Source organism: Lissotriton vulgaris, chromosome 8 (genome assembly GCF_964263255.1).
Source record: "Lissotriton vulgaris chromosome 8, aLisVul1.2, whole genome shotgun sequence".
Taxonomy (NCBI): Eukaryota; Metazoa; Chordata; class Amphibia; order Caudata; family Salamandridae; genus Lissotriton; species Lissotriton vulgaris.
The window spans coordinates 425,443,082-425,469,950 of NC_141696.1; the positions used below are offsets into that span (position 1 = coordinate 425,443,082).

General features: G+C 46.4%; 1 protein-coding gene across 2 annotated transcripts in view; it reads right to left on the minus strand.

Annotated features, from left to right (window-relative positions):
• LOC147697124 (cytoplasmic FMR1-interacting protein 1) overlaps positions 1 to 26,869 on the minus strand; it is a 533,654-nt gene that overhangs the window by 10,490 nt on the left and 496,295 nt on the right. For both annotated transcript variants that reach the window (XM_086934191.1, XM_086934192.1), the window contains exons 28-30: positions 24,414 to 24,508; positions 14,366 to 14,604; positions 13,002 to 13,149 (exon numbers count right to left, since the gene is read on the minus strand). In XM_086934191.1, the coding sequence (XP_086790317.1) occupies positions 13,002 to 13,149; positions 14,366 to 14,604; positions 24,414 to 24,508 (482 nt within the window). The remainder of the gene's footprint in view (positions 1 to 13,001; positions 13,150 to 14,365; positions 14,605 to 24,413; positions 24,509 to 26,869) is intronic.

Here is a 26,869-nt window from a genome sequence, read left to right on the forward strand (position 1 = left end):
ACTCTGGAACGACGGGCGGAGGATGCTGAAAGTCGTAACCGGAGGAATAACGTGAGGGTGGTGGGCCTTCCGGAAAAAATTGAAAGAGATGACGCTGTGGCATATATGGAGAACTGGTTTAAAACGGTCGTAGCACCGGAGGGTCTTTCTCCCTTCTTCTCCCTGGAAAGAGCGCATAGGGTCCCGGCTAGACCGCCCCTAGAGGGCCGACCACCTCGACCGATGGTGGTAAAACTACTGCACTATAAGGACCGCGATCTGTTGATACAGAGGGCACGGTCTCAGGGCCCCTTCCAAGTGGACAATAGCAAAGTCACAGAGCGTCCTTTTTATCTGTAAAAAAAGAACTGAGGGATGAGGGGATTCAGTACTCCTTGCTCTTCCCTGCCAAATTAAGGGTGATCCTCGATGACAGGACCCACTTCTTCCAGACTCCGGACGAGGCATGGTCGTGGCTTGAACTGTACCGTGCTGGAACGGACCGCACGAACAAAAGCGGAAGGGAAAGGCCAAAGCCGGTCCGGATTAGGAAGTCGCAGCGCATTCGCACACGGAACAAACTCAAGAGGGCCATGCGAGAAGCTCAGATGGTGGATGGCAGGAAGGGAGCGTTGGCTGCGACGGCGAGCATCACAGGGTCACAGCAGGAAAGAACATCGGGGGGGTCGGACTCGGAGGAGGAGGGAGAGAAATCTGGAGGAGATTAATCGGAAACGGGGAGTGCAAAGAGACCAGCGGTCACCCCGCAGACTTCGGATGGACTGTTTAACGAGTGACGTTTCAGAGAACTGAGCAACTGCGGGGTACCTGTTGGGACAGACTCTCCAGATTTTTGGTGACCTATCAGGTATGGGGCTGTGAAGGCAGCATGGGACTGAGGGCGCGGGGTGGGAGCTCTGCCTACCCTGGATCGGCGCTCTATCACCCTCTTGTGGCCCTTAAGGCCTTCTGTGGTGACGACCACAGATTAGTGTAATGTGTGTGGTTTTGATGGTTTGGAACGGGGCTGAAGCTGGGTTATTAGGTCCTGTCCTGGGGAGTGAGGTTTGGGGAGTTTTGTGGGGTGTTTGGAAGGGGAGATACAACTGCTGCGATGCGGGGAATAACTGTTTGGTGGTGACACTGTACAGAAACGTCTATTATGGGGTCGTTACCTAATGTAAAATGTATCACATGGAATGTCCGTGGACTTCGAACAATGGTGAAACGCCACAAGGTACATGCTTATTTGGTGAGGCAGGGAGTGCAGATAGCAATGCTTCAAGAAACTCATTTGACTAAGAAAGAATGCGGAGCCCTACAGAAGAGGTGGCGGGGTCAGGTGTTTGGCACAACATACTCAGCATTTGCCAGAGGGGTCCTAATATGGATAAGAGCGGGGACACCATTCCAAGTCACGAACCAGCGGGTTGATCCCGAGGGTAGATATGTGGCGATCGAGGGACGACTTTACGGTAGGGAGGTGGTCCTGTGTAGTGTATATGCCCCCAATTCCGATCAGGCCCGCTTTTTTGATGGCTTAACAAGTTCGCTGGCCTATTTCCTGGCTGGTCCTGTCTTATTAGGGGGCGACTTTAACTCGATCACTTATGTGGTGCTGGATAGGTCGCATCCGCCATTAGCCGACTCCCCAGTGCGCAGGCTGGCAGCTCACAGGGAAGATTGGCAGGAGAGGTGGGGACTGATAGATGTGTGGAGGGAGCAGCATCCTGAGATTAGGGATTACTCCTACTTTTCTGCAATACTCGAATTGCATGTTAGACTAGACTCGGTACTGTTTAGTGGCCCCTTGGCGACTGTGGTGACTCATACTGAATATCTGACCAGGACTATTTCGGATCATAACCCCTTATTGGTGTCAGTGCAGTGGCAACAGGCGAGGTCGGCGGTTCCATCATGGCGGCTGAGGCCTGAAACACTAGAAGATCTGGTGTTCAGTGACACGGTTCAACAGGGCATTGACCGCTACTTTGCGGAGAATGAGGGCTCAGCCACGTCACGATCAGTAGAGTGGGATGCGATGAAAGTGGTGGTGAGAGGCGTGTGCATGGGTAGATTCTCGAATGCGAGGACGGCTGTCCTGAATGATCTGGCGAAAGCGGAAGAGGTGTTACGGGGACTGGAACGGCAGAGGCCTGAACGACCGGATCTGCAGGAGCGACTGGTGGAAGCTAAGGAGGTAGTGGCGACTGAGACTGAACGGCTGCGGTGCTATGATTATAAGTTGTACAACATTAAGGTGCATGAGGAACGAGATAAAGTGGGTACACTCCTTGCCAAGCTTGCCGATCCGGAGCCCAGGGGGTGTCCGATCATGAGTATAAGAGCAGAGGGGGGGGGGTGTAGTCTACTCGCAGTCAGCAGTCCTGGCGTGCTTTCAGTCCTATTACAAGGGACTATATGAATGCCACCTGGAGGTGGAGGGTTCTGAGATAGGCGACTACTTGGTCTTGATCCCACTACCGGTGCTGGACAGCGAGGAGGCTAAGGAACTGGGAGGTCCCATAACACTAGCAGAGATTAGAGTGGCTATTAAACAGATGGCTCGAAATAAAACCCCAGGGGTGGACTGCTTACCGATATAATTCTATGCCAAATTTGTTGACACCCTAGCACCAAAACTATTGGTGGTGTACTCGGAGGCAAAGCAATTGGGATGCCTACCTGAGTCAATGAGGGAGGCGCTAGTAGTACCACTGTTGAAGCCAGGCAGAGATGCGTTGAATGTGACATCCTACCGACCCTTGTCTATGCTGACGGTGGATTATAAGATCTTGAGTCGCATCCTGGCCACCAGGTAACTGCCGCACATGACCACACTAGTGCATAGAGACCAAGCGGGATTTATCCCGACTAGGAACACTTCGATGAATATACGACGTCCGGTCCGAATTTTGGATGGTGCCGGGACCTCGGCTCCTGACTCCGTGGTGTTAGCAGTCGATGTCGAAAAAGCTTTCGATAGCCTCGAGTGGGAGTATCTAGATGAGGTGTTGCTGAAATTCGGAGTCGGGGAAGGATTCCGGAGATGGGCAAAGGTGCTTTACACGTCGGCAAGGGCAAGGGTGCGCCTGGGGCCGATCGTATCTTCGGCTTACCCTGTTTGTAGAGGGACAAGATAGGGCTGCTCACTGTCTCCCCTGCTGTTCGCATTGGCGATGGAGCCGCTGGCGGCACAGGCAAGGTCAGGCACCATGTACAGTGGGATCGCGCAAGGATCAGAGTTGCATTATATATCATTATACGCTGATGATCTGCTATTGTACCTAGCGGACGTTGGACGATCCCTAGAGGGAGCAATGGATATGCTAGCTAGATTTGGTCGGCTTTCAGGCCTTAGGGTGAATTGGACCAAGACCTGTATATTCCCATTGCGGGCAGGAACGCCCTGTCCTCCACTAGCGAGGGAGGTAGTGTGGGAGCCCTCCGGCTTCACCTACTTGGGGGTGCGCATTTACCATGAGGCTGCGGACCTCTTGGAGGGGAACGTAGGGCGTTGCATTCGTGCACTGAAGGGCTGCATGGATTTTTGGGCCTCCCTCCCTCTGTCGGTGTTGGGCCGAGTAGCATTGTTGAAGATGGTGGCGCTTCCGCGGATGCTTTATTATTTCCGAACACTGCCGGTGTGGATCCCACAGCGGGTCTTTAAGGAACTGAAGATGCTGGTGACTGGCTTCCTTTGGGGCCATGGCCGGCGTAGGGTGGCGTTGGATACCCTGACTAGACCCAAATTTGAAGGGGGGATGGCAGTCCCCGACTTTGAACTATACTACCTGGCAGCGCAACTGCAGATCTTAACGCAGAATATTGCTAGAGAATTCAGGGGTCCTGAACGCGACCATGGAACTGGTATCCAAAAGTGTATCCTATCATATATAATCATGCAACAGAAATTGGACTCGAGGGATCTTACGGTGGAGGAAAGGACGCTTAAATTGTGTTGGCACAGGAGTCTGAAAAGAGCAAAAAGAGACCGGCCATATGCACCGGAGATACCGCTGGGGATGCTGACCGCGCTGCTGCATGGGGGCGATTGGTCCCAGCTGTTGGAATGGGAAGAGTTGGGCTTACAGATGGTGGGGGATCTGTACATTGATGGGGTGTTGGTTCCCTATCAGACGTTACAGGGGCAGTTTGGCTTGCCAGACGGTACCTTTCTATTGCACGCGGCAGTGGTGGTGGCGATGCAAAAGCATTGGAGGGAAGGGCTTGCCGAGCCGGAAGTGACCATGGCATGCCAATACGTGGTGATGGCCGCGGGCACTGCTAAAGCGGTAACTTGCCTCCACACTAGAATGTTGAATGAGGGGCTGGTACCACTGCTGGCTCTGAAGTCGCGATGGGAGGACAGTATAGGCAAGCCCATACCGGACACGGTCTGGAGCCATGTCCTGAGGCGGACGTGGAAGGGTATAAGAAACGCACGATTTCAGCAGGTGCATTTCTTTATCGTACATAGGTCATACCGGACCCCGGAGAGGATAAAGCGATACTTCCAAGTGCTTGACGCAATGTGCCCAAGATGCTTGGCGCCCGAGGTTGATTTGGATCACCTGTTATGGGGATGTCCGAAACTAGGGGCGTACTGGCCGGAAGTGGGGGAACTCCTGAATGCGGTAACAGATAGGGAGGTGGACTTTGATATGGCAGCATGTCTACTGCTCTGGTTCCCTCATACTAAGAAAACTAAAATTACGAGTACATTTATTGATCTGGGACTCATGTTAGCTCAGAGAGAGATAACTTGGCACTGGAAGTCTAAAGAAGGCCCATCAGTGAGGAGATGGATGAATGAGCTGTTGAAATGGTCAGGCTGTGAAAGTATCATCAGAATGCGACAGGCTACTAGACTTGGCAAGGAGAACTGCTTGGAAATGGCGAGAGCTTGGGAGATGGTGGTCCAGGCATTGCGTGATTACATGATAGGGGAGGAAGTGGAGGAGCAATGATTGAAGAGGATTCCATGTAAATTTAGTGCAAACAACTACAGATGAGTAGCGAGCTCCAGAGTTAGTACGGATAAAGTGCGCCCGCATTAGCAGCAGTTGAGGAGGAGGGGGGGGGGGGGGGGGGGGGGGTTCAAGGGAGGTAGTTAAGCATAGCGACACGGATTAGAATCGGAGGATAGAACTTAGGACTGACCCAGGATGTGGGGGGCTCCCGAGAAAGTAGGCAGGCACCTTGGCAGTACTATTAGGGGGATCCGGGAGGAGGACTCTGGAGTGATATGGGTGGGACTGCATCGGAACGGGTAAGAGCTGCTGACGGTGTCCCCATGAGAACTCTGTGTCTGCTGGTTGGTGCATGGAGGGGGGGATTTTAGGGGGGTAAAAGCAGATACTGAATGGTGAAGCTGACCGAATACCCGGGAAAGGAGTACACTGGGGCATCTTTTTGAGAAAGGTAGATCTGGCGCGCCGCCCAGCCTCCGGGATGTGGGCTAAATGGCTGTGTACGATACACCTGTCACTTCCATGTTTGTGATGCTATAAGTGTACTGGTTGGCCTATTCTGAGGTCTTGTTTCTAATTCTGCAATAAAAATAAATAAAAAAAAAAAAAAAAAACTTGTCACGGTAAGTACATTGGTACCTCCGCATTTGGCTACTGGTGTACCCATGTAAGTCCATAGTCTATGGTACTAAGGTACCCAGGGCTTAGGTACACCAAGGGTCTCCCAGGGCAGCAGCATGTATTATGCCACCCATGAGAGACCACTCAAATTGTGACTACCAGCCTGCCATTGCAGTCTGTGTAAGCTGGCGCTAGCATCACTGATGACAGATATAAGTTTTCTTATATCTAAGGTCACTAAACTTAAAACCTATAAGTCACCCCTAATGCAGGCCATACAACCCTGAACTAAGGGTGCAGGGTTAGAAGTGTGAGGGTGCTATGCATGAACAGGACACCCCCTACAAACCCCGGAGTCGATTCTCCAGGCTTTGTAAGTGTAGTCAGCCATTTTGATACATATAGTGGCCATGCGTCATTACACAATGGCTAACTATATATTTGCTTCAAACATGTTGGAATCATACCCCACCACAGTTTCCAGTGTTGGAGGTATGATTCAGTGCACTGAGGGGCCCCTCCGGGAAACCCTGGTACTCCCGGTAACTGCCTTTTGGGGTCTGCCAGCAAGCTAGAGCTGCTGCCGACCGCAGATACCATTCTGTCCTGCTGCTGCTGAGTGGCACTCAAGCAGGGGGAGGTAGAACAAAGGTTTCCTCTGATACGGAGGTGTGACGACCTCCCACACAGGATTTAGTGTATTGAGCTGGGGTGGGGGTGCTCGCCAGTGCCACCAGACTGCTTAGAAGGGCATACTATAGTTAAAACCAGTTCTGGGAGCTCTTCGGTCCAGATCTGGCACGGAACTGGACATAGGACATGGCAGTATCCTCCCATCTGTCCTGCCCCTCCTCTAGGAGGGACCTCTGAGTCATCCTAATCTCTTTCCTAGGGTATAAAAGGTCTTACCTGTGGGTGGGTCCTCAGATTCGTCATGGGACAAAACTCAAGCCTGAAACCACCTCACTCTTCGACCGTCTGGACACTTGGACTTCACAGGACTTCACCTGGAACGCAGACTGCATCAAGGAAGACTCCTATTAATCCTGATCTCGCTTTTCTGCAAGTCTTCTTTGCCTGTGTCTGTGCTTCTGCCATGATCTTCAACAGACTTGTGGGCATCGAGGACTACCGAAGTAATCTCCCTTGGAGTATAGGAGTCAATCGTCTGAATCTGCAGGCACCCTAACGAAGCTGACCGTTCTGCTGCTCCTGACGTCCAACAGACTTCGAAAGGCCCACCAACACAGGTGGTGGTTCTGCAACTCCCTCAAGGTCGGCCCTGTTCTCTCTCACGTTTTGAGGCCAGCATCCCTCGTCGGAACCGGTGGGACCGAACCTTTGTGCACTGAGTCGCCCTGCTGTTGCCAATGCTTGTTGGCTATGTACTTCAGAGAGCTTCAGACTACAAGAAGTTCCAGCAAATCTTCCTGCCAAGATCGTCGTCCTCACCATATCCTCTGCACCTTGGGCCTTCATCTTTGGTGAGCTGCTTGAGGTCCTCTTACAACTCCTGTGCCTTTGGCCTGTGGGTCCTCCTGAGGGTCTTCTCCTGCTTCAGAGGACCCCCCTGCTTGCTCAGGGCTTGCTCTGACTCTCCTGCACTTGGCGAGTCCCTTGCACCTCGCTGGTCCCAACGTTGCTCCTTCGTTGTTTTTGCACGACTGTTGCTGCTGCCAAGGCTTGTTGATGGTCCCGCCGGACCCCGACCCCGTGGTTTTCGACTTCTGACGTGGGACAGCTCGTGAACGGCTCCTGGTCTTCCTCAAGATAGCCTGGTCCTCACAGCTGCTATGACAAGGTCACTGTCATCACTCCCGAATCTTCCGTCATTGGCAGTCATTGCTCTTTCGTGCCTCCTGGTCCCCTCTAAATAACATAGACTCTGCCCCTCTGCTTGCCTGTTCTTCTCTTCAATCATCCACCCTTGGATTCCACCAGACTCTTGCACAGTCTTCGCCAGCAGCATCTTTTCGGTAGTTCCCCACCTCAAATGATCTTCAGCCCATTCTAGCTTTTGCAAACCCAGGGGTGACAAGAAAGTGTTTATTGTTAGATCTTAAAGATCTGGATTGTTGATAGGGTCAGAGTCTTCTCCTTAGATAGGCACAGGGCCTCTCCCCCTTTGTCTGACCGGTAGGCGAATGTCAGGGCCTTGAATTCGATCCGTTTGGCTATTGGCAGCCAGTGAAGTTGTCGAAGATAAGGGGAGATGCGGTGTCGAAGCAGGACACCTCAGACCAAACGGGCTGCGGCGTTTTAAATGATCTGGAGTCTATGGATCAGGCCAAGCGGAAGACCCATGTATAGGCCATTAGAATAATCAAGGTGAGAGGTTATCAAAGCATGGACAACGTATTTTTGCGGGTTGCATTAGGCAGATAATTGATGAATTTCCTAATTATTTTAATTTTGCCAACACAGGCTGCCGAGATTGTTTGGACATGCGGCGAGAGGGACAAATCTTTGTCCCATCTCACACCTAAGTTTTTAACCGGATCCTTAGGTGTGGGAGCAATACTCAGTTCAGGAGGCCACCATACATTAGAAGGGGGAGGGTTGATTAAAATACAAGACCGTGGTCTTATCCGCATTAAGTTTTAGAAAATGACAGTTCATTCAGATGTTCTTAAGGCAATCCTTTAGCGGGTCGAAGCTGGAGACGGACACATCACTAAAGGTGAACAATAGCTGGATTCATCTGCGTAAGATGTTACTTTGATCCCAGTTTTGGAGGTCAGCTCTGCCGGGGGGGTTAAATAGACATTGAAGAGGAGTGGGCTCAGGGCCTAGCCCTGGGGAACTCCCAACGTAAGCGGTTTGGCGGGTGAAGTGAAGGGGTGAGTCCAAACCTGTTGCTTACGGTTATGTAAGAAGGATGATAGCCAGTTCAACACAGTTCCCTGGATGCCAATTCCCTTTAGGAGATTTAAGAGGATGGGGTGAGAGACCGTGTTGAATGCTGTAGATAAACCCAACAGCACCAACATGGCCTTAGAACCTCCATCCACGGCCCATCGTATGGAGTCAACCATTTCAATCAAAACTGATTCCGTTCTGTAACCAGGACGGAAACCGGATTGAGATTCATGGAGAAGGCTATGGTTGGGTTTATTGAGACTAAATTAGTCTCAATAAACCCAACCAGTTGCTGGTACACTAGTCTTCTAAGACCTTGGCTGGAGTGGAAAGAAGAGAGATAGGTCTGTAGTTACTAGTGATTTCCGGGTCAGCATTGGCTTTTTTTAATATGGGTAAAATAAAAGCATGTTTAAAAAATTGCAGGGTACGTTCCCAGTCTAAGTGAAGAGTTCCAGATGGCGTTTAGATAAGGGTTAAGACACTCTGCTAGGGCGCTATATTGTTTGGCTGGCCAAGGGTCGCTGATTTACATTTCTGCAATTCGATCAACGATGCTTCTACAGAGATCTCAGCGAATTCTGAGAAAACTGGCTTCACAGTCTGCTCCAGATAGTGGTCATTGATCCTCTGAGATACGTTGAATGAGCCCGGAAAATAGGCATAAATTAAAGCGATTTTCTCCTCGAAGTCGGAGATTTTGACGCATAATGTCTGTGAGGGGGGATGAGTATGGGTGAGCGCAAGTGGATTGGTGAAAGATTTCACAATTTAAAAAATTTCCCTGGAGGAGTGCTTGGCACTATTAGTCCATTTGGCCAGAAACTCTCTTTTTTTCTCAATATGGAGCTTGCGGTACTCTTTGAGCGCAGCATAATAGCAAGTTTTACTTTCTACGGAATAAGTACGTCTCCAGCTACGTTCTAGTTTTTTACATTTGGATTTTTTAGATCTGATCTCTTCAGAGTACCAAGGTGGAGAGGGGGACGATTTAGGTGACTTTACTAGTTGCAGGGGGGCCAGAGAATCAAGAGCTTTGCTAACCCATGGGTTAAAATTGGAGATGCTAGCCTCAGATCATCTGAGAGAGAATGCTTGGAGTCCTTCAAATGGTGCGAAAGAGACTCAGAGGTAACCCTCCTCCAATTCGTTCTAAGCTCTTTGGGGATGGAGGTGGCTCTTGCAGTGCTTGTCAGGTGAAGTTGGAAAGGGATCAGAAAGTGATCTGACCAGATCACCCGCACAGATGGATGGATGGATGGACTACGATGTCAGGGAGGTTTGAGCAAATCAAGTCCAGAGTATGGCCTGCCTTGTGAGTAGAAAGAGATACATGTTGTATTAAATTGAAACCGGCAAGTGTTGAGACGAGGTTGGAACTATGCGGGCATGTAAAATCGTCTACATGAAGATTGAGGTCGCCTAGCATCGTAAAGTTGGAATACCGAGTGCTGGCCTGGGAGATATAATCCACAAGGGTGGGGATAGATTTGAGACATGAGTCTGTAGAGCAGAAGCCCAGAGCAGGAGGAGGTCGACGATAGTTTGATACAAAAAGGCAATCCTTCGATGGAGTCAATCTGCTCAAATTTGGATGTTACGATCTCCCATCTTGTTTTATGGATAATAGCTAACCCCCCTCCTGATCTCCCACTTTGCCTATTCACACATACTATGCCATTATCTTCAAGGATGGCTAGAGTCAGAGCGGGATTAGTTTCATCCCGTAGCCACGTCTCAGTCAAGAACAAAAGGGCCCAGTTGTTGTCTACAAGGGACTGATGTACATCCAGGTCATGTTTGGGCATGGATCTACAATTGATCAGGCCAGCTTTTAACTCCACTTCCGTGGGTAGAGTAGCAGTGTTTAAGCTAAGTGCTGTATAATGTGGTCTGAGGCCACTGGTAATAGGGATTTACTCACAGCGCGGGCATGTGTAAGCTTCTTTGGGGTCTCCAGGGGTCAACAGAGGCAGATAGGTGCAGGGAGGAAGCCTATGGGAGAGAAGCTCCGTCAGACTAAACATATGACCGCAATGCTGGAGAGTTGGGCAGGATCTCTGGCCCTGGTATTTGGTTTGTTCTCTCCCTGGAGAGCTCTGTGTATTGTGCTTATTTACCTGTCTCCAATCGAAGTATTTTGTGTATTTGTGTTGATATCTCCGGGTAGGAGATATACCAATGTGTTAGTGTTGTATATTAAATAGAAACATTTTTATAAATACACTGTGTGGTTCTTTTTCATGTAATCTACACTATACAATTAGAACTGGTAGAACAAGCTGCTAAACACTCCTTCTGGACTAAGCCTGAAGTTTGCTATCCACAGCCAACACTGGGGAGTATTCCAAGGTGAGGAATCTGCGTTTAGAAGTGTCCATCAGAAAGTGGAGTTAAACAATGATAAGATTCTGGGGGAAGTGTTAAAATGGAAGACAGCGGGGAAGAGACGAAAAAGATAAGCGATAATTATAAAACGTACTGGTTCACAAGATAGGTATAGCAGAAAAGGATGGTTTACTTTTAAGGGGGACCAAGTATCTGTGCGTAGTAAATTATGTGAGAATGCTTCAAAGGGGAACTTGGGAGTTCGTAAAACAAAAAGAATTTGATTGGACTTCTGGAATCCGGGGAGAAATCTAGTAGTTAAGAGGCTTCTCCAAAATTGTGAAATGTTCTGACAATAGTGATAAGGTACTGAAAACTCAGAAACCCCTATGCAATGTCAGACATTACCTTACAAGCCATGGGAAAAGGATGCCCTTGATGTTGCGGGACCATCAGAGGTGAACAGGAATTTCTCTATCTCTTTTAACTTTATGATTATTCTTTAGGTGTCCTGAGGGACATGTATTAGAGAGATAAGTTTAAAAGATGTAGTCAGATGTTTGAAAGGAATATTCCAGGAGGGGTTTCCAGAGATCAACATTATCTAATAATGGAGTACAGCTAGAGAGAGGTGGTTTGTTGTATGATTCGGAAACAGACAGAGTGGGGGAGAGGTTTTAATAAAAGTATCAAGAGCATCAGTTGGCAAGAGTGAATGGTCGGTCATCGAAGGAGGAGTTACATACAAGGTTGGTAGCTTACAGACTGTCCTTACAGACTGTCTGCCTGTTCAACAACACAGAAAAATTGTTCAGGGATAGAAAGCCAGATACAATGCTTTCTCCAGGATGGATGACAAGAGAGAGAAAGAGAGAGAAAGAGAGAGAGAGAGAGAGAGAGAGAGAGAGAGAGTTTGTGTGTGTGTGTCTGCGTGTGTAATGAATGGTGACACAGAGAGACAATACTCCAGGAGAGAAGGAAGGAGTACTGTTATGGAAGAAATGCGACAAAAGAAATGTGTGTGCTAAGGTTGGAGATTAGGTCAGACTAGAGGCCCACATGTAAACATTAAATCAGTTAAAATTCAGCAAGCTATTATGTGTACTTAGTTTATTCAGGAATTCTGTAAAGAAGCATGATGGTAATTTTTGGAATTTCGGTCATGCAAGTGTGTGCAGTTGGTTCAGAGAGTTTTCTGAAGAGGAGAATGGTGTGTGTGCAGCTCCTGGAAAGTACGGTGGAGACAATTTTTATTATGGTACTTTATCGAAGAGTGACATATACAGATGGGAAGGATGTGTCTCAAGGAAACTTGTATAAATATATATCCATGATTATGTCTCCTATTATATAGCACTGTATCCCTAATGTTTTCATCTCCCTACATATCACCTATTCTTTGGTATTTTAATGAACACTCGATTGCCAGCAAGTGTAGAGAAAAAATATGTTAGCTAATTTGCTGATAGGTTCCAGATCATTAACAGATAAACAATCATTGCAACAAAGAAGCCAACATGTTTTATTCAAAACATTTCTTTCTTGAATACTCTACATTAGCCCTTTTCTGAACCACTGGTGTTCACCCATCATGTGAACTTTTCTACTTGAATGCAACATAATCTTGAAAATAAGTTAGCTGGGTTTTTTCTAGCTAAGTTAGTTTATGTCAGACTGTTTTGATATTTCCAAAGATTATTTTCGGAGCACTCACAATAGCTGTTTTCCAACTGCCTGTATTCTTGAAACCAGCAACGGCTCTCATCTTCCTTTAACCTCACCACCAACGTAACCTATTTGACCAACAGCAGATTAGAGCTGCAGCCTCTCATCAAATCGATTGGGGACCCCAGTTTGGACCTAAAGCTGAAATCATGAAGGATCCTTATAGCCTGATCCCTGGTCACGGTGGTATCCTCAACCTATCCCACAGTAGAACTCACCAAGTGGTAACTTGGCCAAACCGCATAGGATGGGCAGTTCCTTTTGGGGCAAGGCTAAGTCTGATTCTCTGTCTATAATGGCATAAAAGAACAATGATTTGGGATGCGGTCCAGAGTAGTTATCGTTGGCTAAGATAGATTTTAAGATTTAAGCATTCCACCCACCACTTTTTGTTACTTTTGATGTAAGCGAACAGTGAAGAATACAGGGCACCTGGATATAAATCTCCCAACATGAAACCCAGGCAACTAAGATTTTTTTTTATACAAAAATCTAATTTTTCAATGTTCAACCTACCACGCTTTTAATGACTTCGTCTTTGCCATCATGTTTCTGCACTTTCAGTAAGTGGTAAGAGAAATCAAGAACATCAAAGCGACGATGCTGCCCCAATAGCACAATGATCATGCAGCCGGCCCAGTGTAGCCCATCTCCAAAACACTGTCTGCGGAAGACAAAAAAAAACACAGAAAGGACTAAAGTTTATGAAAACCACAAAGGGCCATTCACAAGTGGAATATCGACATAATATATAAGTGCACTTCAATGTATATGAGAATGAAAATAAGATATTCCAATATCAATTTGGAATACCATGTAGTACGATGCTTACGAAATCAACTAGTGTTACGCAACTTAGTCTTTATTTTGTTTTTAAACAGACCCCCTGATTAGCAAGTGTTTCCCATGTGGCACATGTTGAATATTTCAAACTATCCAAATTATTCCCCCTTAGTAGTCGAACTAGGCTGTCAACTATTTATACATCACACTTTTACTAGCATTTCTGAAGGTCATTAAGCTAATACGTACCAATTGAAAAAGAACTATACTATTATGAAAGAAATGAAACTGCTTACATATTAAACCAACATACAAAAGCAGAATCATGCTTTCCTCTAATGTTCCATAATGGTATTTTTACATAGAGGTTCTGAGTGACGCAAAATAGGCAACAGAGAAGTTCGAGTTCTTCAAGATGTCACTCAGAACCACTCAGTGAAAAACAATTATTTACTCCCCCCACCTCTATAATTTTGTGTTATGTACAGCCCTTAAAATTATCATAAAATGAACACATTATTCAATATCAGAGTTTACATTCTGGTTGCATGCTCCGATACTGTGTAATTGAATGAAGTTTAAGAATCACCACATTTTGTTGTAGAGATTTAAGTCTTGGTTTATTTCTGCTGGAACACCAGTTGAGAATTCTGCAGGATTACTGCATGGGATTGCTGTTACACTGCTAAATGAGCAATTATGAGGCGACTAACTAATTTCGTATATTTTAATTTCGCCAATCTCCCGCTACCTGTTTGTACAACCTCATTCAATGGGGATACCGATCAGGGTGATAGCTTTTAAAAGGCCTTGTGAATAGTGCAATCTTTCAGTAGTATTCCTGAGTGCAAAGTCGTACAAGCAAATACGTTTTGCTTTTTCTTGATAAAGGAAACCCCTCAAATACAGTGTGGTGATGACAAAAGGGACATGGTGTAATGAGATAGTTTGCATGCACTATTGTATTGTGGTGCTGATAGTGTGGTCTGTTCCGTACTCCGTCTGTTAGGTGACTATTGTTGGAAACATGTTACACAATTCTGGTAATACCAATCTTTTCCAAATGTACAAGCTAATCTGAGAACAGGAATACTTACTCCACAGTGAACTCGTGGGCTCCAACAGGAATACAGTAGACAAACTGCATGGCGCTCCAAAGACGGTGAAATTCCACACACTCGTCCACATGCATCACACCGTTGCTGGGTAGAGGCCCTTGCCAAATGGGATCATCCAAGAAGCTTCGAACCCTGGTCAGAATGACTTCAAACATGGACAAGCCACAGCAGAGGCGTTCCTTGGTCAGCAAATCCCCTTCTCTTGCTATTGCAATTTGCTATGTACACCGAAAACAATAGGTTGCGAGGTGAAATGCCAATACAGGCACAAATTCCTTTAATGAAATTGCTAATGTCAATGAGTGTAAAATAAAAACAATAATTTTCCTATTCAAGAAATGAAAACAAAAAAGTGCATCTGTAGGACCCCAGGGCTTATTGTACATTACACTCTAATTTACAAGAATTATCACAAGAAATAAAAACAGATCTTGGCCTTCAGTTCCAAGCCCTATTGAACATATTTATAATTGTGTGGCCAACTTTTAATCAATAATCCGGTGAAAGGATTTATAAACCACCACTTTAGACTTAATAAGGCACGTGCAAAGCCATGTCTGCACTGACCTTGTGTTTTTGTTTCTAAAACATTTATAGGCATTTATTCAATAACAAACAAAGAGAAACACAAATCATCGTATCATTAAAATCAAGCGAAATCCTACTGTCAAAAAGCATGGTGGAAATGCGATAGGCACTTGCAAAAAAGCATAAACAAGGGCTTACCCTATTCCAGTGATCCAGTCTTCCATACTTATTAGAAATGGCCAGGGCTTACATACTCTCTGATGTTTTTTGAGGCGCCTCTGGCCTCATAAATAGGTTGTTCTAAGCCAGGGCACCTATTCATGGCTTGCTACCATGATCAGGGGCTGCTAGCTCTCCAGGGTTAGGCAACAGCTATTTGTGAGATGACAAGCTCGAAGTGCAACAGGAATAGGGCTGTTATGTATCAAATGCCATCAGTCATCTATTTTGCATAGCATGGCCAGCTTAGGAAAGGGCATTTTTGGCCAGCTGAGCACTCTAGAGAGAGACTTAAAGACTCGCATGGAAAAGGGTGCCATTTTCAGTTTGGCATCTGTAGGGGGGCCGGATTTTAGTTTCATTTTCCATAATCTTCCCTTGTTGAAGTAGATCCTTTGCAAATATTTGAACTGGGTTTGGCGGTGGCCACTTCCCAAGTTTGTCAGGACACTTACATCTGCTTTCCAAGTCTCCCAAAATAGCTGCAAAAGAACCAGGCAAGTTGATGTCTAAGGTCTGAAGGAGTTTAGACATCTTTTTGTCTCTTAATTCTCCTGTGCTCAATTTGTTCTTCCAAAGGTTAAAGTTGAAAATCCTGTCAGAGTATTTTAGGTAAAGGCATAACTCGTGCCTCAGCTATCATTATAAAAAAATGATTCTGTGTGGTCCAAGTCTTCCTTCATTTGTGAAAAAGCAGAGAGTTGAGATTGAATGAGTACACCTTTTAGATGAGAGATCCCCATCAAGTCCCATCTCTTTAAACCCTTAAGGGCGGAAACCTGTGGAAGTCACTTCTCAACCTCTCTGCAGCAAACTCCCCATCCCTTTTGATAGCATGAAGGGAAGCATGTAGGTATTGCAAAACCACCTTAGTGGCTGGCAGTAATGCAGATGGTGGAGCCTCTAATAGTAAAGTAAGAGAAGTCGCAGCTGTAGGTCTGGAAGAGAAATTACCCTCAGTAAATGGGTCTCCTGTAGCAGAAGAATATCAGGTGTATGATGTTTTGTTGCTTTCAACACCACCCCTCTCTTTATATGGTCATTCAGACCACGGACATTTCAGGAGGCAATTATTTATGGAGGAAGGCCAGTGGCATTTATCTGAGGAGTGATCTATGGAGAACTCTACAAAGTATGGTGACAGAAGACAGTCTGCAATATATCAGCAATCCTACAATATCAATGCACTGGCATCTGGTGTAACAGTAAGTACAACAACACGAACACGATAAACACATTCCTCCCTTCTCGCTACACTTCTACTTTGAAGCATCAAACATTCACCTCTTGAGTATGATTAGGAAACCCCACAACCAACAGAAAAGATTGAGTGCGACACACTTACACCCATATCAAAATACCCAAAAACGTCCCTACAGAGCCCAACAAAGACTCTTAAGCTAATCGAATAAAAGTGGATGCGTAGGGCTGGCATCTGTATGCATAGGGTGATTACCTAGTTAAATCTGGGGAGAAGCAGGCGTCTCGAACTACGAGAAAAAAAATAAGAGCAGCAATTTTACAGCACTGGGCATTTGCCTCCACTGCCCCATGCTTTTCATCAGGGAATTTACATATGGCTTTGAAACAAAGTCAGAGCCCTCCAGATGCCACCTTCTGGATTTCATTGTGATCTTTGTAAATAAGGAATCTCTCAGTCATTGGTGTTAGTGGGGGGGGGGGGGGGGGGGGGTGGGGGGGAGGGGAACCTCTGGGATGTTTTGGATGAATGTATGTGGGGCTTGCTCTATTACAAAGCATGACAATAAGCGTTCAGCAGGAATAAAGACGTCAAGCCATTGTTCTAAGAACTTCTTAAAGGTCTCTTCTGGAGTTCACAAGGCCCTAGCAGTCTACATAGGTCATCCATGGTAGGGAGCGAGACAGTCCAAGGCCCAATCTCAGCCCCAACTCAGAGTCCCAGAGTATATGTCTCATGTTGCAGTTTACTTCAAGTAGGGCCTATCTTTATATGGTAGAAACTTAGAGCCCTATTTTTGCTTCCACACCAGTGATGCCCTTTCGACTGGTTCTTCCCATGCAGCTTGCCACCACTCAGCTCCCAAGGGGGAGAGCATGAGCAGTCAGGAAAGAGCACCATGTTGCAACCTCCAAGAATCGGGCTCTCAAGTCACCTTGCTCCTTCAAAACTCATAGTCCTGTTTTGTCAGGGCTTAACCGTAAAAATCAGATGCTAAGCACTTTCAGTGAGGAGAGCTAGTCTTTTCTCCCAGTAGCCAGACTTGAGTTGTCTGTGGTGGACAGTTTCCCCAGCTGCTGAAATCTGATCAGTGTAGTGGCCTTGGGTTACAGATTTCTTTAATGCTGGGAACTATCACCATTTCAAGTGTTGTTTAGCGCGCCCACTTCAGTACTTTCACTGTTGCTTACCAACTTCTTTTCGGGAATGCCACCTGTCCACCCACTGACGTGCTGCCCATTCCAGAGAGTTTGTGTGCCACTCCCATTGAGTGTACTGGCTTCTCGTGTCTTACTGCCAGGCTTCGGCCCACTGCTTATAGGGTTAGATCTGAGACACTGGGAATAAAAGCCTCTATTTACAATAGCTGACTGCCTTATCAGCATAGGAGGTTGATGGACTTCTGAGTGTCTGGTGGGAGCACACTTCGCTTGCAACTGCCTCCTTGGCTGCTACGGTAACACCCCCTATATATAATTACCTGGAGACGTTCCGCTGCTGTTTTGGACCCATTGGCAGGGCTATCTGCACCTTCGTGACCCTGCAGCCTGCTGTGCTCCCTGAGCTCCCGCCTCCCGCCGCCTGACCCCTGCTACATCTCGGGGCGAGGCCGCCGAGCGGAGTCCAGGGAGGAGAGAAAACTACATCTCCCAAGTGCCTACAGGACGCTACTCGCGTCAATTGCGCGCCAGGAGGCGCATAAATCAACAGTCACCCCGGTCGAGTGGGGGAATTACCTGGAGACGTTCCGCTGCTGTTTTGGACCCATTGGCAGTGCTATCTGCACCTTCGTGACCCTGCAGCCTGCTGTGCTCCCTGAGCTCCCGCCTCCCGCCGCCTGACCCCTGCTACATCTCGGGGCGAGGCCGCCGAGCGGAGTCCAGGGAGGAGAGAAAACTACATCTCCCAAGTGCCTACAGGACGCTACTCGCGTCAATTGCGCGCCAGGAGGCGCATAAATCAACAGTCACCCCGGTCGAGTGGGGGAATTACCTGGAGACGTTCCGCTGCTGTTTTGGACCCATTGGCAGTGCTATCTGCACCTTCGTGACCCTGCAGCCTGCTGTGCTCCCTGAGCTCCCGCCTCCCGCCGCCTGACCCCTGCTACATCTCGGGGCGAGGCCGCCGAGCGGAGTCCAGGGAGGAGAGAAAACTACATCTCCCAAGTGCCTACAGGACGCTACTCGCGTCAATTGCGCGCCAGGAGGCGCATAAATCAACAGTCACCCCGGTCGAGTGGGGGAATTACCTGGAGACGTTCCGCTGCTGTTTTGAACCCATTGGCAGTGCTATCTGCACCTTCGTGACCCTGCAGCCTGCTGTGCTCCCTGAGCTCCCGCCTCCCGCCGCCTGACCCCTGCTACATCTCGGGGCGAGGCCGCCGAGCGGAGTCCAGGGAGGAGAGAAAACGACATCTCCCTAGCCAATTGCGCGCCAGGAGGCGCATAAATCAACAGTCACCCCCGTCTCGCGGGACGCGAGCGGGACGCCGGGCGAAGCTCGGGCCAAGGGCGGGCCCGTTTTAGCCCGTTCTAGACTGTGAGAGACTGGACTGGGCCACCCCTCTTACCTCTATCCTCTAAACCTAACTGTGGTAAGGCAAAACACTCCTATATTTACAGTATAATCGGACTATTACTGTTATATATATCTCCAGGGCTTCGCTGTTAATAATTGTGTGATCACTATGTCAAAGCAAAAAACGCCTGTCACCCCGGCTAATACAATGGACAATTATCTGGTCCAGGTAGTGACAAAAATCAATAATAATCGGAGGTCCTCCCTGGGTATTGTGGATTCGCCACCTTGTGCTCAAATTAATCAATCAGGGGTATTTCAGTCTGTCACTGATGATTTTATTGTCGCCGACCCTATTGAGGACCCTAATGAGCGCTCTACAATTAATGTATCCATGGCCTCTACTGACCAACAACCTGACCCCTGTGCAGATTTAATTAATTTAGAAGAACAAGACAAATCTGATACAATTGAGGAGTTAGTCACAGAGACCAATACCCCTCCCACTCCGGTCCCCGCTCCAAGAGCCAAAAAAGGGATTACTAAGGCACCACCTAGAAGAGGTGGCCTACGCTCTTGTAAGAACAAACCTGCAACCCCACCCAGACGAACAAAGAAAAGGGCGGAAGACGGGATAAGGGAGGAAGAGTATGAAAATGTAGAAGGGGAGGACACCCTCCTAAATAAGCTTATGGGTATATTAGAGTCCAAACTATTAGGATTAATGAAGCCCCTCATATCAAAAGTAGACCAACTAGCTAATAAGGTCAACAAGCTAGAGACCCTCCTAAGGAAAACTAATGAGAGGGTGGGGGAAATTGCAAATCTAGTAGTAACTAAATTTGAACAAATGGAGACTGCAGGGAAATCACTTGGGGTGAACATGAATGCCGGTTTACAAGTTCCATCTGAGCAAATCCAACAAGCCAGCTCTATGCACGATAATACCCCTGACACGGCCCTAATTGTAGATGCAGCACAACCAGTTGGCAATACTACCTCTGAGATCCTAAACCCAGAAACTGCCCCAGTTGAACTAATTGTTGAAGCCTCGCCCCTGATTTTAGTACTCGCAAACACACCTTTGCTGAAAACTGGACAGATCGAGTCTCCAGATTCCTTAAGAAACAAGGCTCTCCAGTGGCTTAGTAGCAATATGCACATAACTCCTGGGGCAAGGAAAAACTATCTGACGATCTGCTTACAGCAAGAAGGGTTAGGTGGATAGGCACTAAGGCGAAGAAATTCCAAGGGGATTGTGCGGTATTGAATTTCAAGGGCCCTGAAGTATTGCCTGACGTCCTACGGAACATCCTCCCTCCACAACGTAGAACAGCTGAAATAGTTCCACTGACACTGGATTTCTTCTATAGCAGAAGAGGTCTAGTAGCTAAACCTAGCATACTGAGAACAAAGTGGACAGTTGTGGGAAATAGAAGGGCTAGGTCCAATCCAGTATGCGAGTGGGGGCTAAATTTGGACAACCAATACTCTGTGTTAACTGACCTAAATGAGTGTGATTGACTCGCATGTGCCTCTCCCGTCCCTCTAGATATGCAGTTGGACCAAGGATATGTTAAGACTTCCATGTTAGATGAACCTCCATTAGATAATTCTTTTCTGGTCTCTAATGTATTCTGTACTTCCGTCCCAGAGGAAGTAAATAGAGTTCAGATGGAACAGGGAAGAACATTAGAGGTAATTGAGAAGTCACCAACATTGAGTGGAAATGTAACACTAGGAATAGATCCTGTAGAAACATTAAATATCCCCGATATTGACCAGACATACCCCCAAAAGGCCAAACCGCAATTATCTATTATTTCTTGGAATATAGCTGGAATTGCAAATAAGCTAAATATTCCAGACTGGGTCGACTTTATCAACCATTACGACATTGTCATGTTCCAAGAAACTTGGTCGCTCACACCTATTTTCAGGCAAGGGTATTTGAATTTTTACGTCCCGGCTATAAGAAATCGAGTGGGACGTCCCTCTGGGGGCCTGCTAATTTGGGTACGCCAAACTTTGAATTGTTCGGTTAAACAAAGGTCTATACCCTCTAACGACATTTTGGCACTTGACATTAGCTGGCAAAATGGTCAACAACTAGCCCTGTTTAATCTTTATTCTAGGGGAGTTGCCAGGGGCAAACCATCAGAGACCCTAACGTCCCTTGAGAATCATATTGAATTGCTACCAGTGCCAACCCATATAATAATAGGCGGGGATTTTAATACTACCTTTGAACCCTTGGGTGAGGAGGATAAGATCCTGGCCGAAGATGAGGATACCAAGTGGAGAATTCCCCAACTAGATATCCCAGCAATTAGGAAATGGAGCACAGTTGCAATCCAATTGAAAAGTTTTTGTCTTTCTAGAGGACTTAGAGCAGCCAATGGTCGGGCACTGTCAGATTCTATGGGGAAAAATACTTTTGATAATGGCCGATCGGCCAGTAGGATAGATTATATACTCCTGGATGTAAGGGCTTGGGATAAATTAGTAGATATGGAAGTGAAGGAAAAAATTGAAAGTGATCACAATCCTTTGTGCCTGACACTACATCCCTACCACGAAAAACCCGAGCATCCTAGTGGGGATCACATGGTTACCCAGGACCTTGTAAGTTCAAATAACTCCCGACATTTGAAGTGGAGTATGCTCCTAGAAGACATTGCCAAAATAGAGACTCTAAAGGAAGTAGTGGTGGGCGAAGTCGCTAAGATTAAGTCCCATTATGGAATGACTGATTTTATTGACTATATGATGGCTGCCCATGAGATACTTTTTTCCAAAATCCAAAGTTTTTTTCTTAAAAGAATAGCCCCGAATAAAAAGAAGAAAGCCCAAGAGACTAGAGGGTGGTATGACAAGAGCTGTAGGGCAGCACGAGATAATCTTAGCAGGGAACTAAGATCAGGAAGGGCAGAAACAGTAAGGCTGGCGAGAAACCAGTACAGACAGGTTCAAAAATTAGCTAAGAAGCGTTGGGATGAGGATTGTTGGCGAGAACTTAAGGAGGCGTGTGCCTCCAAGGACTCTAAGCGCTTCTGGGCTTCAGTAAAATGGGCAAAGGGTGGCATAGCACTCCAGCCTACGAATAATGTCGCAAAAAGCAGCTGGATAGAATACTTCCAACCACAGTATGCTCGTAACCCCATGTTTAATAATGTTAGTCCTCCTCCGCAAGTTTACTACAAATCACCTATATTTGTTGAAAGGGATGTGAGTATTGTACTGGACTGTGTAGCAGGGGGGAAAGCCCCAGGCATGGATGGAATTCCGGCTGATATTTTTTTATCGGACCGGAAGTCCTGGTGTAGCTACTTTACAATGCTGGCTAATGCGGTGGCTATGGGAGGGAAAGTGCCTGCTTCATGGAAGGGAGCTGAAATAATTCCCATATATAAGAAAGGTGACCGATCCCTGGCTAAAAACTACAGACCCATTAGTTTGATCGATACAGCACAAAAGCTAATGGGCCGATTCGTTCAAAATAAATTGCAGCAATGGATCGACGAAAATAACATCTTGTCACCTTATCAAGCTGGGTTTCGGCCCCTAACTAGTAGCGTCGATCAAGTCCTCCATTTTTTAACCATCTATTGGAGAAACGTCACTTTAAAGAAGGGGACATTGTATGCAGTTTTTGTAGATCTAAAAGCCGCTTTCGACTTGGTCCCCAGGGAAAAACTCTGGCGGACGCAGGCCTAAGCCAGGAATTGCTTACACTCCTTGTTCGCCTACACGAAAACAATTTTGCAAGGATTCGATGGGGCAAACAAGGAGATGTAACTGATCCCTTTCCGGTTGAACGTGGGGTGAGACAAGGGTGTGTCCTAGCGCCAACCCTCTTCTCTATCTATATAAATGGTATCGTTGAACATCTAGAGAAGATTGCTAGTGACGCCCCAGTAATAGCTGGCTCTCGTGTACCAGTCCTCATGTTTGCGGACGATACACTTCTACTTTCCCGCACCCCCAGTGGGTTACAAAAAGTGGTTGATGCCTTTGGTGTATATTGTGATGAGAGGGGCCTGGAATTGAACACTACTAAAACAAAATTCATGTGCCTCAATCAGCAGTCCACTTTTAAGGGTGTAATAAAATACAAAGGTACACCCCTAGAAAGAGTGGACTCTTTTTCATACCTAGGTATCACTCTGCAAGAAAACATGAGCTGGAAACAACACATAACCACAACCCTACTAAAGTTTAGACAGCTAGCAGGCGCTATTTCCTTAAAACACCGCACCTCACTGACAAAGCCTGTAAACTGTGTGATGGAAATTTATTCCATGAAAGTCCTGGGGGCTTTTCTATATGGTTCTGAACTATGGGGGTTCTCAAACCTGAGAGAATTGGGCCGAGCTGAAAACAGGTTTTTACGAGGGATCGTAATGGTCCCCCAAAGCACACCAACAATCCCATTAAAATTGGACCTGGGAAGAAAATCTGTTGAGGACATAGCGAGGCTTCGGCCCCTCCTATATTGGAGACGAGTTATGGTGACCCCAGAATTAGGCCACTATGCAGCAGCACTGATGGATGTCATCAAATTCGACCGTTTCCATAGTATTCCATGGTTAAGGGAGTTGCGGGGACTCCTTACAAAATTGAAAATGGACTATCTATGGGACAACAAAGATGTGGCCTGCTTCCCTACGAAGGAAAAGTTAAAAGATCTATATTGGGAAATGGTATATTTTACAATGTTTAGTGACAGTACAAGCTCAAATTTGACATCTCGCTTCCTAAATACAAAAATGTACCCTTCTTGCGAACCTTTTTGGGACTTAATTGAAAAACCATACGATAGAAAACTTTATTTTCAATTTCGCATTGGTACACTTCCATTGAATGCGTTTAAGAAGCATTGGTCCCCGGCATGGGATGAACATTGTCACCATTGTAATGAAGAAACTGAACACATCTCTCACTTCTTGTTTTGTTGTCCACTGTACTTGTCCCCCAGACGTAAATGGTTAAAACCGGTGTGCTCAAAGTTGGGAACCCGAAGCCAATCTGAAGCCCTTAGGATACTTGAAACAGACTGTTCAACATTGTTTGTGGTTGGTGTAGCAAAATTTCTGGCTTGGTCGTGGCTAATTCGTACCCGATCATTAACGGCTATTGCATCATAATGAAATTACGTATATCTTCAATTTTGCATTTTGCGACATGGATTATTGTCTTTTAACCTATAGAAACTTTACTTTTTAAAGTGTAATAATGTGTTGTAATATCGATGTATATTTTACTATGTATTATTCGACATTTAATGTTTAATATGTATTTTTAGAAGTATTTTTACATGTAGTATTTATTGTATTAGGATTAGGTGAATGCTTTTATGACAAATGTCGAATAAAGCTTTATAAATAAATAAAATAAATAAATAAAACCCCCTATTCTGAGCATCTCTTATGTAAGTAAACATTGTTACAAAAAATATATTAAGTTCCTTTTTATGCTGTAAGTGTGAGTAAGCAAGTGATTTGTAAGGATATCTCACTGAAACAATATTAGAGGTTTTACATTTTCACTGTTGGACTTTACCTGGGGCGTTCCCAATCTTTCAATCAGAGGAACAAGATGGAGTGGAGCGTACTTTGATTCTAATCGTTTCATTTTAGCATCAAGCCTTTCACCTTCTGAAATGAAAATCAAACAAAATGGGGGTGTAAACATGAATGACATCAGCACACAAAAAGCTAAATACACATACATATAGGTTAATGTCCTGCAATTTTACATTATAAGCTGCACTTCAGGGTGGGCCTTACTGATTTTCCCAACAAGTTGTACACATTGGTCACTTATGTTCCAGTCATCACATTTATAGGTCTCCAAACAGTCAGCACTGATGAAAACTGAAGTTAAATATTGTTGAAATAAAAACCAACAAACCATAGCTGGTGCTAACACCCCAATAGATAATGCTGTGTCATGAGTGTCCATGAGACTTCCTGGAAGTAATTTGTGCGCCATATAAATATCCATGACTTGACTTGAATCTTGCCAGCATCGAATTAGTCTTTTCTCGAGCAGCCTGGAGCCATCGAAGGGCATGTCCATTAGGGACGCTTACATGTCTCCAGAAAACCTGGTTGATCTCATCCTAGTGTGCCTTCTGAGCATGAGACTGGTGACAATAGCTCAGCTGAAGCGGTCTACAGAGTGCATAACTGCCTGCACCCGGACCATCAAGTATGCTTTGGGCTACGGAGGCCTTGAGGTCCACAAGGACAGCCATCAAATTGTTTCTGACTATATCCCAAAACAGGTGGGTGCACTTACCCAAAATGCAAACTGAGTTGATATAGCTGAGGGGTAGACTTGTCGAAGAAAACATATTTTTTTTAAAGCATCAACTCTTTTGGATTACCTAGCCAGAAGATTAGTCAAACAGGAATTCAGATCGACCTTGCTTGTCAAAGCTTAAACTGACAGGCTATCCGGGGCAGGATGCTTGGGTAGGAAGGCTGGATCACCAGGAGCCGGTCTATGCCACAGGTCAACAGACTGGCTGGCATAAGCATGGCCAGGACCATATAGCCAGATGGGCTTCCGTAAAAATCTCAATCAACACATTTTTCTTTGTCTCAATAGTAGGCAACTGCAATTCTAGTGTTTTATCTGCCCTCCGATCAAGCACTGCAGTCAAAGCATTTACTTCTGTTAGTGGTCTAAATGGAGAGTCTAGCTCTGTTTCAGGACCTGCGTTTAGCCCATTGGCATATTTTTAAGTTTAAATACAATGCAACATCTGCATAATGAGGGATAAGCACATCTGTCTCCTTGCTCATCATTATCAGTGTCATGAGGGACACCAAGTGTCTATTGCATTGGGTCTCAACCGCAGCCAAAAGCAGCGTATATACTCTGCAGGTACTGGTGTCAAGGCATAGCTGTTTGGTTGTAATCTGGTTGCATTACAACTGGTTGCTCTTGGGATTTCATAGAGCAACATAGGCCTGGAGCGGGGAAAAGGAAAGGAAAATGCTACTTACCAGTATGCATCTATTCTTGGCATGTAGGGCTGCTGACATTCATATCTTAGTGTGAGCAACAGTGGTCCCATGCATAGAGGAATTTCAAAGCAAAATTCAATATAGACACAATGGAAGCTATATTATATATTGACTTGCCCAGCCGGGCAGTGGTCCAATGTTTACTTTTCAACAATAATTTCCAGAAAGAATACCTTCGACAATTTCTTAGAGATGGGCACAAGCCTGTACCCAAACATTTACAGATTGCCATAGTTAGCAGAGAGGACAGAAGGTAGAACAAGATTCTTAGGCAAAAGCTGTTATATTCTGTAAGTATACCAATAACAGAACTTTCATTCACACCATTACTGAAATGACAGTAATTAATACAAAACACAGTATATGGTGTAGCAAGTGTCGACGGCGTTTCGATCCCATTACAAAGTTACAGGGATCATCATCAGGACTGAATAAAGCCTAATTATTCCTAGCCATGATAGCCGCAATATAAAGTTTGCACACAAAGGTGCCGACCGGTAAAGGGTAGATGAAGCCGCAATTGCAGTTACAATCCGTGGGGAGGCTCGTCGTTCCGTTTAAATCAGGCAAAAGTTACTTCGAGTGAGGCGGAGAGCAATATCCCCGTTTCCAGAAGAGACGCGCCAGCAAATGGCTAGGTCATGTCATTGGGAGCCTCCACAGTAGTCTGCCACAGCTTCCCGCCCTCCGGTGTTTAAAACACCTCGCCGAACCCGCTTGCGCGGGTCCCGCAGCGCCAGGAGTGAAGCACACCAGGAGGCAGTTCCCGCTCCAGGAGGAGCACACCAGCAACGCTAGAGCACCGCACGGGGACTCCATTGCCCAGGAGCCCGTGTCCAGCTCGGAGCAAAGCCACACCCACCCGCCCTCCGGTGTTCAAAACAACGTCAGGGTGACGCAGCGCGGGACCAACGCCGGACGAAGCCCGGGCAAAGGGCGGGCAGTCTGTGGCAGTCAGGGGCTGTCAAGGCTGGGCTGGGG